Genomic DNA, 17,311 nt, shown 5'->3' with positions numbered 1-17,311 from the left:
GGAGATTCCACCACCTCCCTAGGTAATGCATTCCAGTGCTTCACCACCCTCCTAGTGAAATAGTGTTTCCTAATATCCAACCTAGACCTCCCCCATTGCAACTTGAGACCATTGCTCCTTGTTCTGCCATCTGCCACCACTGAGAACAGCCGAGCTCCATCCTCTTTGGAACCCCCCTTCAGATATTTGAAGGCTGCTGCAAATCCCCACTCACTCTTCTCTTCTGCAGACTAAATAATCCCAGTTCCCTCAGCCTCTCCTCGTAAGTCATGTGCTCCAGCCCCCTAATCATTTTTGTTGCCCTCTGCTGGACTCTCTCCAATTTGTCCACATCCCTTCTGTAGTGGGGGGACCAAAACTGGACCATAGAAGCCAGGCCATACATCTAGATAGGAGCTAGGGACATGGACTGTCATTTTACTTAGCATTTATATGAGCCCGAAGAGCCCTAGCTGCTCACAGCTAATCTTTCCCCAGGGGCCGGTGCGGGATTATTCCCTAGTGCTGTGTGCAGGCTACTCTTAAAAGTCCAGAGCAATTGGGCTTCCACCCCTTCCTGTAGGAGACCATCCCACAGCCTTCCAGATCTCACTGCCTGAAAGTGTCTCTGAATCTTGAGCCTTAACTTCCTCTTTCTTCTTATCCCAGTCCTTTGGGTTTATAACCTGGGGTGTGCAATCATTACTTTCTCTCAAAGCCCTTCCCATGCTTGTGTAAAGGTTATCAGACACCACCCATTAACTCCTTTTGCTCTCCCCCATAAACCAAGTCCTCCAGCTCCTTAATCATAGCAGCATTGTTTGATAATTACTTAGACGTATGTTTGTGCTGCCCTTTTACTGCAGAGTTCCACACTTACATACTTGTGACTTGGCACAGGAAGGAGGAACGGTTTTTCTCCCATTCTCCCCAAAACAGGAGAAAAATTAAACGTTCAGACCTTTGGTCTGATTGGGCCCCACTAAACTGTGGGGGAAAAAAGAGGGCAATTCTGTGGTGTGTTGTACAACCCTACAGACGCCCTAGCCGGTGGAAACCCTGAAGGGATGATAGTAAGTTTTGGGTATCAGGATTTATGCCAAACATCAATAGTTTTCTACCACAAGAGTGATGCCGATTCCAAGTTACCAGGATTCTGTGAAGGATGTTGAATTGGAGTCCTGGGGTACATCCTTCCACAGAAGCTCAGGGCTGAGATCTGTCACCCTTCTGAAGAAATCCACTGGGCCCAGAGTCCCCTAAGACAGTAGATGGGTTTGACCCCTTGGCTAGTGAGTTGTAGTAAAAAAGGTGGTTGGGCCACACAGGAAAAGGATGACTTGGGCCGGATATGCCCTCTGCTTTTAGCATTTATATTGCACCCTTCATCCCCTATATACATACAGCACCTTTGTTGGGGGCCCCAGCACCCAGCGTTATCACACCGCTGCACAGGGAAGGAAAACATTGGCCAAGGACACCAGGGAAAACTTCAGCTTTTAGCTCTGGGATCTTTAATGTGCATGCCCCTTCCTGTACCCACCACCAGACTCAGGGAATAAGAGGAAGGACTGAGCTGGCCCTTCCATGTCTTGAACCTGTGGCTTTATGGTGTCTGGGTGTTTTAGATACAGTGCTTTAACCACAACCACAGCCTCTTTGGCAATAATAATAGAAGGCTTCTTTACAAGACTTCTAGGCATGAGTAACATTGTGGTGTGCAGCTGTTAGCAAAGGTAGCGGCAGACACCGTGCAGTACTTTTCAACACCTGAAGGGGGAGTAGGACTTTTGACAATTCCCTTTGGCGTTGCGACTGGAGAGCTAGACCAGAGTCCAGCTGTGCTATGTAGCCGGGTTAGGAATCACTCTGCATGCCCTCCCTCTGTAGGGGAACTGGGGCAACTGGGAGGCCCATTATCTTTTTGCTCCTGGGTGCATGTACTGCATTGTGAATAAACATGCACTGGGGCCCCAGCTGAAGAGGTGGGGCCTAAACATGCATTGTAATTCCATCAATGCCAGGACAGTGGGATACACAGAATCATTGTGCGTGTTTGGCAGCACAGTCTGCTTGGTGGTGCTTAAAAACAAACGATTAAGAAATTATTATGCTCTCTGAGTTGTGACTATTTCTGAATTGTTTATGAATCTTGACTTCTGCCGTCTTTACATGGTTAAAACATAATTAGTATTGCAGGGGATTTTTAAATTCCTGCTAGTGCAAAAATGTAAGTGTATACGCTTTAAAAAAACCAAGAACGTGGAATTAAATGTTAATAACTATCAAGACTGATAAAGATGCAAAATTGTCCCTCCCCACCCTGAATCCATAGTCACTCAGGAGTATCATGACTTACTGTGCAGTACACCATGGCCATGTGGAGCATCACAGAAGCCGCGGGGGATAGAACTCCATCTACCCTGCTCCGGAAGGACAAGTCCCTAGCATATAAATTCAAGGAGCCTCTCCATTAGATTTTATCAGTATAGGGCTTCTGACACACAGCAGAGCAGTTCTGAGTCCATTCAATAGAGGGCAATGCAATACGTACACATACTAGCCATCTCCTTACAGTTCAGCATATTAGCCTCAGCAATGTTTAGTCTCTGGCTCCACAGAGAGCTGATTGGGGTGGGAATGTGTCGTCTTCTGTATTTGGAAACCACGTGCTACCAGTTGGGTGCTAATATTTAAAGGAATATTTAAAAAATAATTTTCTAACTGCCTCTTTCCATGCAAACCCGTGCCATGCATACCTGTCAAAGTGAATGCAATTGACCATCGATCAGTGCAGTCAGTTAGAAGGTAAACCAATCTGGATACGGGAAACTGTTATAAAGGCCAATTCTCCATTCAGCCAAATTCTTACTACAGGCTTCAAAGAAGCATTTATCAACAGGGATCGAGAACAGGCTCTATCCACCAACATCGGGTGCTCTTGAGAGGAGGCATTAGGTGCACTGGAGCAATCCATGTTCAATGCCCACCTCTCCTCCTTTAATCTAAATTTACCTTGTCTCACTAATAACCTGGGACCATCACAGCTCCACCAACACGGCATGCGTGTCTCTCCTTGTCCTTTGTAACAAGAATGGAGTGGCCTTGAACCCTCACTGCTATTCCACATCCCCGAGCCCATCAGATCCCCAAGGGCTAGCTTTGTTCTTCCCTGTTAGTCACCTGCTAGTGCCCCTTGAAAGCGTTTCAGGGGCTGTCCCTAGGAGGCATGATGTAATAGCACCGCAAGGGATCATGAACAAAGAGGAGATAGATAGTGGGAGGACCAGGGTTAGGACAGGAAGAGATTTAGAGATGTTTTATTACACGTGCAGTTGATCAGGTGCTTGGATATTGCGTTGTATTTATTTCGTGGGGCTGAGCAAGGAAAGCGGAATCTATATATACACTGATAATTATAAGAGGAAGGGAGAATCGGGACAGGAGTGCGGACGACTCGTAGTCAAGCAACATCCACTAGACAAAATAGCTGCATCTGTTGTGTGGTGTAGCACAAAGCGTTTCGCCTGAATGTTGTCCTAGGATAAATGTCTGCTACTTTGAAAATCAGCCTCTTGACTTTGTGCCTGCCATTCATCTGTCAGCCGGAGACCAATGTGAACCTCGGGCCACCAGCCTGCCCCAGCCCCTCCCCGCTAACGGGATTTCTGTGATCTTGTAAGCTAGCAGGGTCCGGTGAAAGGCCTACACACGGAAGAACAGGTGCTGCGGCCCAGCACAGTGTTAGGGGATTATGTGCTATGGTGATGGGTGGGAGTAGAAAACCCTAAGCTAGGGAAAAGCAGTGTTGGTGACTCACTCATTGGCACTCTTGCTCTGAATCAGGTTTGAAATTGGGAGTGTCACTAGCATGCAGTCTAGTTTTAAAATTCCCAAAGAGGCTTCCATCACTTTCCTTAGACCTCCGTGATAGGAACCATATCCTGTCATTCAGTTTAATTTTTTCCTTTCATTATTTTGTTCCATTATACATGTGTATCACCCCAAATAATTCCTCCTCCTCCTCCTCAGTGTCTCACCCTTCAAAGATAGCTGGGCAGAGATTCTTTTAATCTCTCTATAATACCTAGCTCTTTTATAACACTTTTTATCAGCAGATCTCAAAGCACTTTACAAACAAGATCAATCCCCATTTTACAGGCGGGAAAACTGAGGCACAGAGCAGTTAAGTGAGTTGCCAGAGGTCACTCAGCAGGCCAGTGGCATAGCTAGGAATAGAACCCTAGTCTCTTAAATGCCAGTCTACTCTTCTAGCCACTAGGCCATACTGCCACTCATCAATCAATCCCTCCACCTCCTCCTCATATCTGTTGTTTTTCTCTCTACTCCCTCCTATCTGTGCAGTATCTTCTTTGTAACTAGAATAACATGACAATCTTCCCTCCAATCCCTGCCAAAAACTGAAGTGAACAAATGAGCTTTACTCCCTCGCTTGTAGGGTCAATAAACTGTCAGCACTGCCATACCAACAGGCAAAGCAAATTCCATAGCCAGGCACCCTCTGTAGAGAATGCTTTGTCCCCAAAAGGTCAAATCTAGCCACTGTTTGGGAGAGCATCCAACATGCCAAACCTGCAAAAAACAAACAAACAAACAAACAAAAAAACCCCACTGAAATTGGGCTTGTTTTTGGCTTAATTGGCTTGTGAGTTGCTTGTTGGCTTGTAGGTTGTTGCTTCTCTTTTTTTGATCAGCTCCTGGCAAGCAGGGGCAAGGGGGGGAGAGAGTCGGGTGCACAGCGGGCCCACCATAGTCCCAGACTGCACGCCGGGGGGATCTAGTCACATAGAGTGTTGGGGTTCTTAGGGATTGGCTTGTTTTAGTCTTGTTTTGAAATGGGATTAGCTTGATTTATGGCTTATTGTGAAAGTCGGGGGGCTTATTTACCGTGTGAAAGTTGGCACCTGAGAGAACATCCCATCTAATCTCAACTGCTCTGATGGCGCATTGGGAGAGAGGTGTCTCTCATGCAACCGGGACCCACATCATGTAGGACTGGTCTGTAGGAGCACTTTGGATTGCACATGGCCATTCCCTCAGTGGTCTCTGTATTATTAATACCTAGGCCAGGGGTTGGCAACCTTTCAGAAGTGGTGTGCCGAGTCTTCATTTATTCACTCTGATTTAAGGTTTTGCGTGCCAGTCATACATTTTAACATTTTTAGAAGGTCTCTTTCTATAAGTCTATAATAGATAACTAAACTATTGTTGTATGTAAAGTAAATAAGGTTTTTAAAATGTTTAAGAAGCTTCATTTCTTCATTGGTCCTGCTTTGAGCAGGGGGTTGGACTAGATGACCTCCTGAGGTCCCCTCCAACCCTGATATTCTATGATTTAAAATTAAATTAAAATGCAGAGCTCCCCGGACCGGTGGCCAGGACCTGGGCAGTATGAGGGGCACTGAAAATCAACTCGCGTGCCGCCTTTGGCACGCGTGCCATAGAGTGCCTACCCCTGACCTACGAGATGCCTTAAGAAGACATGTCCCAGTGCTCCATCATTCATTTTCCCTTAGCCACTCCCTTGCTGAGCTGGGGTCTGGACTGGCCACTGTGGATGTGAGATGACAGAAGGGTGTGGTGGCTCTGAGGTAATCTCAACTCCTTGCCCTTGGGGTTATGAAGCGGCACAAGGCCCAGCTGGATTTCCAGGGCTGTAATTATCTTGGAATGACCACACCCCATCGAGCTGGCTAATTCCCCTGAAAGGGATTATCTGTCTAAAGGAATCTAGGCTGTTGAATAAGCCCCATGCAGTCCAGGTTTCACTTGCATTGCGAAGAAAAAGCCTCTCTAAAGTGGATTTCTGAGAGGAGATCATGCCCGAGAAATGGGTGGGGCTTTGCACAAAAGGACAAATGGCTAGATACCGGAAATAGCAGCGAATCCTTCCCCTGAACGCCCTAGTGAAGAGAGAACTGAGACAGGCCAGCTGCTCCATTCTGGCCTCCCCTGTGCTTGGGGAAGGTTTCACTTCTGGTCCAATCTGGGCTGATCCTGCTGTCATTGATTTTAATGGGAGTTGAGAGCACCCAGCCCTTGCAGGAGACTCTCAGCTCCTTGCAGGACAGAGCCCTCATTCGGTCTGATCCTGCCTCAGTAAAGTCAATGGGGGCTTTGCTCTTGGTTTCAGTGGTGCAGGGGCAGCCTGTAAAAAGGTCCTGCAGCTGAGCTGTAGGCCCCCGAGCCTGCTTCTGGAGGCAAAAGGGGATGATGCCCCAGGCTCATGGCCCCTGGGCCTGCTTGGCATTTTCCCATAATGTGAACAAAATACTGGCCCAAGTAACCTGTTGTTGATATTTCCTGAGTGAGTGCATCTCCCACTGACAGCTGGGTGCACACACCTGGGGACTGGCTGGAGAAGGGGAGGGTGGGGGCAGCGTGAGATGGGGAGGGCAGAATACAGACCTAGATAGAAGAGGATAATTAATGAAGCTGCTGTCCAGTAACGGGGGCATTTCAACAAGGCCTAAGGGTGCGATTTTTCATCTGCACTCAGCATTGGCCTAACATGGCTCCTAGTGCAGTTCTACTGACGTCCATGAAAGCAGAGTTAGGATAACCTGGAGTACATTTGAAAATCGCACTCCAACCAAACACCTACCTGGGCAGCCCTGTGGACCCTAGCGTGAGAGTAAGGGCTGCTGGATTGGACCCTGAGTGCCTGCAGGATGTTCATTGTAAATGCCCACAAGCCCTCTTGCTGCTGTGTGGCGAGGAGGGCATGCTCCGTGCCACCCAAAGAGTAGGCACAAAACCACAGCCCATGCCCTTTCCATGGGGAAGGGTTAGTCTTGTAGTTAATGCATAGGCCTGGTCTCAGGTTCTATTCCTGGATCTGCCACAGACAAGCTTTCCAAATGAACCTCTGCCGTACGTATTGACAGCGCCAGTCACCATGGGCACCTGGTGCTACCACACAGGGCTCTCTCCATGCAGGGGCAGGGAGCCAGAGAGTTGCAGGAGCAGAGAAACATTCCTTCCTCCTCTGCACAAAGACGTTGGGGCAGTACGCTCCCCGTGAGGCCTAGTGCAACTGCTAAGGACGCCGGGCCCCATAGGGTGCTACTCCCTCCTGCCGCAGCATTGGCACTAAGCTGCTGCAGGCAGGAGAGGGAGTATTCCTTTGCAGGGGGTCACCCTACTGCTTGGCCCTCCAGAAGTGGCGCTTCTCAGAAGCCTCAGGGGGATGTGGGTGGCAGTGGCTCACTTAGAAAAAGGAGCGCAGGCCCTTTAGCGTCTACACAAAGCAGACAGGGCAAAACATCCCTGTCTGGATCCTTTCTCAAAGAGCAGGGTTTGCTTGGTGCCCTTGGCCAGTGCTTATTCACCAGTGTGCCGGCTGCCATTCCCCACCCCAGAGGTGGCTGCGTAGTAGTATGTATGTGTGTGTACAGCCCCAAAGCATCTTGGGCTCTCTCAGGAGGAAAAAGATAATCTAGTAAAGCCAGAAGATGTTCAGTAGAGATGGGTCTGAACAAAACACTCCCATCTCCAAGCATGCCCCTGGCCCGTAGTAGCTCTGTCATGGGTCAATGTGACAGGCTGGTTCCAAGCTTCTCCTCCCTGGGAGGAGTCAGGAACTGTCTGTGGGGATGGATCCAGGCTGTAAACGTCAGTGTTAATTATTAGTGTAAGAAGCGAAGGAGTCTGTATCTTTTTCTTACCAGGCTTCTGATTTCATTCTTCAGCTGGAGGCCAGTTCTCCGACATGTGGGCTCTGAAGCAATTTGCTGTCCAGTGTCTTTTCCACCCAATAACCATTTCCATCCTGCCCTCTTCCCCCCCAGTGCAAGATGTCTGTGAATGGGCAGCGAGGAGAGTGCTGGTGTGTGAACCCCATCACTGGGAAAGTGATCCAAGGAGCGCCCACCATTCGCGGAGACCCTGAGTGCCACCTCTTCTACACGGCACATGAACAGGAGGAGCGGGGAGCACACGCCCTGCGCACGCAATAGATGGACGCGTTCCTGCTCACTGGAGACAGCTCAGCCTGGCCCCGGTGCTGGATTTTACATGGGTTTCAGCATGTCTATTTATATTCTGAAAAAGACTGGCTTTGTGCATTGCCTGTGGCCCTCTTCTCTTGCCTTCAGCCCGCTGGGGAAGGACTGGGGTGCAGGGTGGGTTGCAAGAGGGGAAGGGGCAGAAATTGCTTTTCTTTGGTCTTTCGTGTAAAGTCAATGAGAGACAAAGCTTTGTCTTCTGTCGGCTCTGCCCCCACTGCAGCGTACTAGGTATTCGCGTGCTTCCAGAGTCACCCGCGGCCCACTAGCCCCACCACCGCAACGTGATAGCGTAGTGCAAGGGAAACAGGGCATACGCGGGAGGCCCAGGTGAAAGCCAAGCAGCCCTGTTGAATGTAGAGTCCTGAGCTCCCCGGATGTCTCCAAAGAGCCTAGGTGATAATGCTCAAAACAAGATGGATGAAAATCTCTCTTCCCTCCCCCCCCAAGACCAAAGAATGTAAATAATACACATCACCTCCTGCTCGAGTCCTGTCAACCTGTCCCGATTGCCAACCTGCTGTTTCATGAAGTGGGCTGTGGTGGTGGGGTAGGAAAGGAGGGGAATTCCTGAATGTCCCAGATGGATCACGCCAGTACACAGCTCCAATAACCCTCCTCGGGCAAGGCAAGGGAGAGAGAAAGGAAGTGAGATTGTACAGCCAGCCCCATGCATTGCCCCTGGGGCCCTATCCCCGGAGAGGCGGAGCACTTTCAGTTCTCAGAGACTTCACTGAGAGGGGATAGTTCTCGGGATCTCTCAGGACCTGGCCCTGAATTATAACCCAAATCTTAAAGATCCAGCCCCGGGGTCTGCTGGGCAATCTCACTTCTTGGGGATAGGAGCCTTACGGGTAAGGTGGGAATTAAGGGCCTGATCCTGAGAGATGCTGACCACCTGCAATTTAATTTAATTGCAAGTGCTCCGTATTTCCCAGGATCAGGCCCTACATTTTTTTAATTGAAGAAGCAAGAATTAAATTGCAGAGAGAGGAGGGCTCTTGCAGATTTAGGGTAACAATCCAGGGAGAGTCAGTCTCTCTCTCTCTCTCTCTCTTTCTAAATAGCAAAAACCCATCTAAAACCCGCACTTCCAAGCGGCTGCCAACGTCCCTCATATGTTGCAGGGAGCATCAGCCATTCAGCACACACCTTTTGTAAGTAAAGTGCAGTATATATATAGTGCTTTGGAAAGCGCCCCCACGCCCCCCATGTGCGCGCGCGTGCACACACACATACACACACACACTCTCTCTCTCTCATAGATTTAATAAACACAATTCCAGGAACTGTCGGTGATGTTGCACTGGAAGATCAGTTCCCACACTTTACTTTACACATTGATTTGTTTCTGTATGAAACACACAGAAGCCATGAGATTTTCTTTCATACCTATGACATTTGCAGGACAGTTACTAGGTCCTTACACTTAGAGTAATCCTTGGAATTTTTTAAAAATATATTCAACCAGGAAGATAAGGCATCTCCAGTGCTCGCATGTGGAAGTTGGTTCATTTCTAAGGTGGTGATTAGTTGAAAGGAAAGGAATGGGATTTAAAAGACAGGGCAAAGCATGTGGACTGCCCAGGGGGAGTTTGACTAGACTGTTGGAGCCAACTATGGCTCTGCCGGACAGGCACGCTGAAGATGGACAAGTGCTTTGGAAAAGCTTTCAGGGGGCAGAATGTCTGCTCGTGGGGAAATGTGCGGCAGCTCAGTGACTCACTGGGGAAGCAGCCACCATCCACTGAAGCATGAGAGTCATTTTGAGGCGCTCCTGTGTTATCCCGTATGCATCAGGTGCTGCCCATAGAACTGGGAGAGGGGTTAAAGCTGCACAAAATTGTTACCAGCTGAAATGAAAGGAGGGCATGTGACCTGAACTTCACTCTGCCTAACAATGTAACACACCTCTGGGCTTAGACTTTCCATTCACTTCCTTGCTGTATAGTAGTTGAACTGAAAGCGTGGTTGGCAAATCCGAGAACACCACTTGGGGTAGGAAATGAGACCAGGCGTAACAGTTCTTCTTTTGCTCTGTGAATATTTGCTGGCCAATGTAATGTACTTTTTGTGAGCTAGTTTGCAGTTAGTTACCAGTGCCTTCAATGGGTAAATATCACCTGCACTTGAACACACACACAAAGATGATCTTAGTTACCAATAACAACGGCAGACTCTTCTTAAATGCAGATGCAGCACTGTAATGGACAAAAGCATCGGGGGGCGCGGGGGGAATCACACCCAGGTTTAGCGTTGTTAATATGAACAGAAAAAAAAATTCTGGAAAGGATCAAAATGTCACATGGAAACCGCAGTGTCACAAATGTCTCAGAGAACCCCCAGCATGGGAGCTGCTCTCTGAAATTAACCCCCCAACTCATCCATCCATGAGATGAAATACGAAGATTACAAAGGGAGGGGCAGGAGTCATCTCTTCGGTCTAGTGTGTGTGTGTGTGTGTGTGTGTGTGTGTGCACGCGCGCAAAATCTAGTCGTAAAAATTGGTGCTACCTGTTTTCTGTTAACATCAAAGGGGGGTGGTTCTGCTTTTCACATAAACCTAGTGAGCATCTGATCTTGTCTGCAGTTTGTACCTTTTGTTTTGTTTAGAAATCATGATGCTTTTTTCTTTCTCTTTTGGAAAAGCTGAACTGCATAAAGTTGGAATAAATTAAAGGGTATGCCAAAAAGTGTCATCTTTTTTCCCCATCCGTTAATAGAACATGTGTTTTTGTCTGGTGCATCACACATAAATACTGGCCCATTCCCTGCTTTGTCCTACAGGTATTGTAAATATGACGCAACAGGCAGCAAGGAGACGCTGGCCATTTATTATTATTATGGGTCCCAGTTGTATATGGCGAGAACAGAGGTAGAAGTTAGCCAGCCTGCCCGATGCATTTATTCAGTGCTCCTGGCTTATACCGTTTTGAATAAAGATACGGTAAGTCTTTGGCCCTCCTAGCTGCAAAGAAGATCTTCCATGTACGAACCAAGTGTAACCCAAGGCAGTGAGCCTGTTGACAGCCTGAAACAATAGCTCTGAGAAGTGTGAACCTCTCTGCCACCCCGGCTTTCATTGAGAGGTTAACTCCAAAGTGTACGGGTGGAATTTTAAATGGCAGCATTTATTAAGTGATCATTGTGGCAGACAGACTGGGGAAGAAAGGAGGAGTGAAGGCTAGGAGGGATGGTAGTTGGGAGCTGCTGCAGGAAGGAAATACAGACCCAAAGGAGGGGAGAAAGTAATACAGGGAAAATAGAGAGAGGAGGCTGGGGAAGGAAGAGAAACAGGGCAGAAGCAGAGATTGTCTGGGTCACAACTAAGGACAACCACCTGTATTTCCCCTCAGTGGCCCAGCAATAGGGTGACCAGATAGCAAGTGTGAAAAATCAGGACCAGGGGTGGGGGGTAATAGGTGCCTAATATAAGAAAAAGCCCTGAATCTTGGGACTGTTCCTATAAAATTGGGACATCTTGTCCCCCTACCCAGCAAGAACACCCACTCATGCTTCCTGTTCCCCACCATTGCCTCTGCACAGTTCCCTGCCTTCATTGTGTTATTCCCAGCAAAGGCCAACTGCCCAAGGCTGCCTGCTTGCTTTCTCTTCAGAGATGGTTAACAAGAGTGATTGCTAGGGTTATTCGTTCCCACACTGCACTTCCTATGCAAGCCTACTTTATTCTTATGGGAAAAGCATTAGAGAGGAAACATCTTAAAACAATAAAAGAACCTACACACATGCTAATGAGCTAACCAGAGTTAACCCGGACCCTGGCATGGATTCTGGAAGGAGCAGTCCTTCAGACCCCTACCCCGGGGGGATTCCTTGTTGTTACATGTTCAGCAGGGGACAGGACTAGAAGACCTCTCAAGGTCCCTTCCTGTCCTGCACTTCTATGATTCTATCACCGCTTCAGCTCAGAACAAGCCCAATCTTATGGGGGTCCAGTCCTTCCAACTCTACCCTAACCACATCAGCCACACCATCAAGGGCTCATTCATCTGCACGTCTACTAATGTGATATATGCCATCATGTGCCAGCAATGACCCTCTGCCATGTACATTGGCCAGTCTGGACAGTCCCTCCGCAAAAGAATAAGTGGACACAAATCGGACATCAGGAATGGTAACATACATAAGCCAGTAAGTGAACACTTCAATCTCCCTGGTCATTCTATTACAGATTTGAAAGTCACTATCATTGAACAAAAAAACTTCAGAAACAAGCTTCAAAGAGAAACAGCAGAACTAAAATTCATTTGCAAATGTAACACCATTACTTTGGGTTTGAATAGGGAGTTTGGGGTGTTCAGCCCCTCAGGATCAGGGCCACTACATATTATTTGCAGAGCACCCCAGTTCTGCTTACATAAGACACCATGACCATCCAGGCCCACACCAGAGTCATCAGCAGGGACCAAACTTTGGCCCTTTAGAACAAGCCTGTATCTTATGAGTACAGTGGCAGTAGCTCTGGTACAGCTAAGTAAGGAGCAGGTTGGTAGCCTCATTGTGGGTGGCCAATTGCAGGGTCTGTGATGCAGACCCTAAACCAGTGGTTCTCAACCTATTTACCACTGTGGGCCACATCTAATTCTACATGCATGGCCCTGAGGATGTCACGTGGGCAGCAGCTGTGTGCTGATTGGGCTGCAAGTGGCCCATGGGCCACAGGTTGAGAACCATTGCCCTAAACCAATGCATTGTACTGGAGAGTTTATGGAACAAAGCAGACACTGACAATCTGAAATAACAAACAGTCCCGGGTTACCAGGGATTTGCCAGATAGGATTGTAATAACTAGATGGTTCCTGGTGCTTAGTCCTGCCTTGTGTGCAGGGGACTCGACTAGGTGACTTAGTGAGATCCCTTCCAGTCCTATGATTTTGTGGGCTGACTGAGTTTTCACATGTGTTCCAGGCAAGGCGGGGGCTATGCGCTAGAAGAGGGCCAGAGACAGTTTATTCCCTGCCCAACTCTACGCTGGTTGGCAAAGCAGGTGCGTATAGGTGACCCACTCGTTTCCAGCTCAGGCAGCGTTTGACAATGTGGGGCAGGCAGGATGTGGTCAGTAACAGGTGACTCTTAAAAGCCGATTCTGGGAACTGTCCCATTGACTTCAGAGGGAGCGGGAGCAGACCCAAATAAAGGGCGCTGCAACAGGACTCTGCTTTATGCTGCATCTGAAGAAGTGGGGTTTTTTTACCCACGAAAGCTTATGCCCAAATGAATCTGTTAGTCTTTAAGGTGCCACTGGACTCCTCGTTATTTTTGTGGCTACCGACTAACACGGCTAGTTCTCTGACGCTTTATTCTTGTGTCAGGGCTACCCTCTGAACGCTGGCGGAGTGAGACCACACTAGTACACTCACCAGCGCTACTGTTACTTATTCAGTGATGCCCAAGTACAGATTTTTGCAAACCAACCCCAGAGCTGCCAGTGTGTGGCTGGTGCCTTCGCAGGGCTGTCAGCCACTGATCATTTCCTGTTCCCTTTGGTGGGATCACTCACTACATAGACGGGGCTTAACCTATCGTTTTGTTCCTCATTGTGCTCTGGACTTCAACAGAGAGGGTCAGTGGCTAGGGCGCTAGGCTAAAGTTCAATCCCTGCTCTGTCGCACACGTCCTGGCAAGTCGTTGTCTCTCTCTGTGCCTCAGTGTGCCATCTGTAAAATGGGGCTACTAGCCAGCCCGTCGCTCACCGGGGTGTTGGGAAGCTAAATGCATAAAGATGGTGAGTGCTCAGCTACTACGGTAATAGGGCCCAGATATTAAGTACTTACACTCTATAGAAACCTCTGCTAGGCTGCTATGACGCGGGGCTGGAGGGTGAAGACAAGGCTGAGTTTAGCTCTACTATGTTAAAGCAGCTTGATGAGAGACTGGGGAAGAAGGAGGATCCCCAGACAGCTACTACAGGAGGCGCTTTCTGTTCAAATGCCAACCAGCCTGCAGGTGGATGGGAGTCGGGGCCACCCACCCACATTGCACCGGGCATTATGGGACAGGCTTGCCCCCAAGTAGCAAGTTGCTGGAATTGTGTCAGCAGTGCTGCCGTAGCCATGTTGGTCCCAGGATATTAGAGAGCCAAAGTGGGTGAGGGCATATCTTTTATTGGGTTGGTGAAAGAGACACGCTTTCGAGCTTATCCAAAACTCTTTTTCCAGCCTGGAATCATGGCAGGCCTGAGCTGTCTGGAAAGATCAACAGAAGGGTCAGTACCGCTGAGATCTAGGCAGGTGTCAGTCAACGTCAGGTCGAAATGCCGAGGTAACGTTCGCTCTCCCTGCAGCGTTACATGGATACAAGTCGCTAGCACTTCCTGTCCCAAGTTGTGTGTAGTACGGGCCGTGCGCGCTTAAACAGCTGCTGTGTTCCACATCAGAGCTGGGTGCAGTGATGGGTGACGGTTGTAGGAGTGGGGTGTGGGATGTGTGTGTTTGTGTGTGTGTGTGCTATTAAACAGCTGCTGTGTTCCACATCAGAGCTGGGTTCAGTGATTGGTGACGGTTGTAGGAGAGAGAGAGAGACAGAGAGAGTGAGTGTGTGTGTGTGTGCGCGCACGCGCGCGCTATTAAACAGCTGCTGTGTTCCACATCAGAGCTGGGTGCAGTGATGGGTGACGGCTGTAGGGGTGGGGTGTGGGGTGTGTGTGTGTGTTAATACAAATATATTATCTCCTTGTATTGTTGTGAAACTGGCAAATAAACAGCCAGGACCCCACCTGCTGAGACTATAGCGTCAGAGCCAGAGAAGACACATCTTCGCAACTGACATGGTTTCTTTTTAATTAATTTGCACTTATTAGCAGCACAGCCTTAACTCTTCTAGAAAGTGCCCTGGGACTTGTAATACCTGCAGTTGGCCAGGAGTTTACTTGCCAACCACCACCACCACGTGCAGCTGCAAAGGAAACCCCAACTCAGTGGAAGGGGCAACAGCAAAGAAAACCATTGACCTAATAGTCAAAGGGACCCCACTGCCTCTCCAGCCCAACCCACCATGCGGCAAACATAGTCTTACCCTCTATAAGTCCTGCTTAGAGCCAGAGGGGAGCGACCGGGCCCCTAGGACCTGGGAGTCAGGGAGCTGATGCTAGGTAAGATGGTTGTGAATCGTGATGATGCCTTGGGGGAGTGAGGAGCTGTGAAGGATGGGGTGTGTGTGTGTGTGTGTGTGAGAGAGAGAGAGAGAGAGAGAGACACACATAACACAGTGATGGGAGGGAAATAGGAACCCACATTGCTAGAGGGTGGCAGAGGCCCATGGCCACGTCCACCTGGCTCACTGATCCAAAGAGCACAGCCCAGGGCACACCCGGCCTGGCCTGCTCTTGTGACTTTATCACCTGTCTCGCGCTATTTGGCTGCTCAGGCGTTTCTGAGTCTGAGAATGGGGTGACCAGAGTCCCGATATCTGGGGCATTTTCTTCTATAGGCTCCTATTACCCCCCACCCCGTCCCGATTTTTCACACTTGCTGTCTGGTCACCCTATGCCGGAATGGGGGCCTGCTGACTTTTCGCCATGGGGACCCGCCCCTCCTCTCCACCCCAAGGCCCTGCCCCCGCAGCCTGGAGCCAGCTGGAGCCTGGCCAGGGAGCCCAGACATCTCTGGGGCACTGCTGACCCTCCTGCTCTGGGCTGCTCCCAGCCTCCCCACCCCAGGCAGGTGGAGGGTCCATGGCTCCAGCTCTTGGCTTGGCTGGGGGCAAGGCAGGAGAGGAAGAGGCGGGCCGGGGCCTCGAGTGGAAGAGGTGGGGTGGGGGTTGCCAAGACTCTAATCGCACAAAACCGAACACGCTTGCCCCGCCCCCTACCCCGCCCCTTCTCAGAGGCCCCGCCCCTGCTCACTCCATTCCCCCCTCCCTGCGTCGCTCGCTCTCCCCCACCCTCACTCACTCGCTCATTTTCACCGGGCTGGGGAGGGTCCCTTTTCGACCGAGTGTTCCCGTTGAAAACCGGACACCTGGCAACCGTGTGGGGGCCCCCAGGGCCCCCCCACTTTTGGGAAGGCTTCGCCGCCCCTGTTCTGAGTTCGGTCCCGTTTGGCCCGTATTCAAAATGGCTGCCCTCTCCCATGACCACCCAAGCCTCTGGCTACCCTCAGCAAAATGGCTGCCATTTCCCTACAGCCTTTGCAAGTGACAGCCAGCCTGCCTTCAGCAAAGATGGCCACTGGCTCCCCTTGTTTCCCGGGGGGCTGAAGCCGGCCTGCCCTCAAGGCAAATAGTGGCTCCCTGTGAAGGGCAGGCAGAGGCCAGGGGAATATAAAGAGGCAGAGAGTGAGCCTGTCGGCCAGCAGGTTCGGGAGGCTGGGGGGTGGGAGCAGGACAGGAAGGTGTCAGGGAATGAGGGAGGCAGGTTGATTGAGGGCGTGCAGGGGATGGTGTGTGTGTCGGGGGGGGGGGCAAAGATGGAGCCAGTGGCACCAATTAGTGGGGTGGGGGATGATTGCCCCACCAAGACTTTCCCCCTTGTGCGGGCAAAGTCCCATAGGCCACAAAGCCAGGCAGGTGGCTGTGGCCTGACCACATTTAAGCAGGGGGTCCTGCACTAAATCAGTATAGCTGCTACCGGCGTGGTCCCGAGCATCGCGCCGGCTGGCTGGTGCCAACGCCTCTGAAATGTGAGGCCAGGCCAAACGATGCTGGGACCTGGCGCCCGGAGAGCCGGGGAGTCCAGCCAGAATCGACTCCTGGCACGGATCCGAGGAGGGGCCAGGAGCAGGGACCAGAACAGGGTCCCTACCATGAGGGGGGGGTAGGAACTGGAAACCCCCCTCCCACCGAAATATCGTGAAATGGTGCCATTGAGGGAGAATGTGATGGGTAGAAGGCTGGGAAGGAAAAGGGAGGGTTATACGGGGGGGGCGGGGAGAGGAAAGTGAAGGCAGGGGACTGTGGGAAAGATGGAGAGAGAGGGCCAGTGAGGCAGTTGCTAGGGATGGGTATAGCAATGGATGGCAGGGCAGCCTCCCCTCCCCCCCCCCCACGGGGCTAGGGGGCAGTGGCTACCCCGCAAGGTAAAGGAATGAGAAGGTATCAAAGAACCGCACGAGTGAAAAATCTCATGATTTGGTGGAGTCCTCACACTTGAGTTTTGAATGCTCAGGGCTGGTGACACAGCAGACATAAACGCATACATACACACACCAGCACATGTGTGCACCCATACACGTGCGTACACACCCCCCACACACACCCCCGTGCATGCATGTATCAGCTCTCTGTAGTGCATTTACAAATGAAAATACAGCCTGGCCCAAGAACCGGGGGCGGAGGGCATGGAAAAC

General features: G+C 50.2%; 1 protein-coding gene across 1 annotated transcript in view; it reads left to right on the top strand.

Annotated features, from left to right (window-relative positions):
• Positions 1–10,699, top strand: part of IGFBP2 (insulin like growth factor binding protein 2) — a gene marked incomplete in the record, with an annotated part of 103,870 nt that extends 93,171 nt beyond the window's left edge. Inside the window, 1 exon segment of the mRNA XM_034785607.1 lies at positions 7,791–10,699. Coding sequence (XP_034641498.1) covers positions 7,791–7,958 — 168 coding nt within the window.
• Between the last annotated feature and the right edge of the window lie 6,612 nt (positions 10,700–17,311).

The sequence above is a fragment of the Trachemys scripta genome, chromosome 11, assembly GCF_013100865.1.
Source record: "Trachemys scripta elegans isolate TJP31775 chromosome 11, CAS_Tse_1.0, whole genome shotgun sequence".
NCBI lineage: Eukaryota > Metazoa > Chordata > Testudines > Emydidae > Trachemys > Trachemys scripta.
This window is presented reverse-complemented; position numbering and strand designations above follow the sequence as displayed.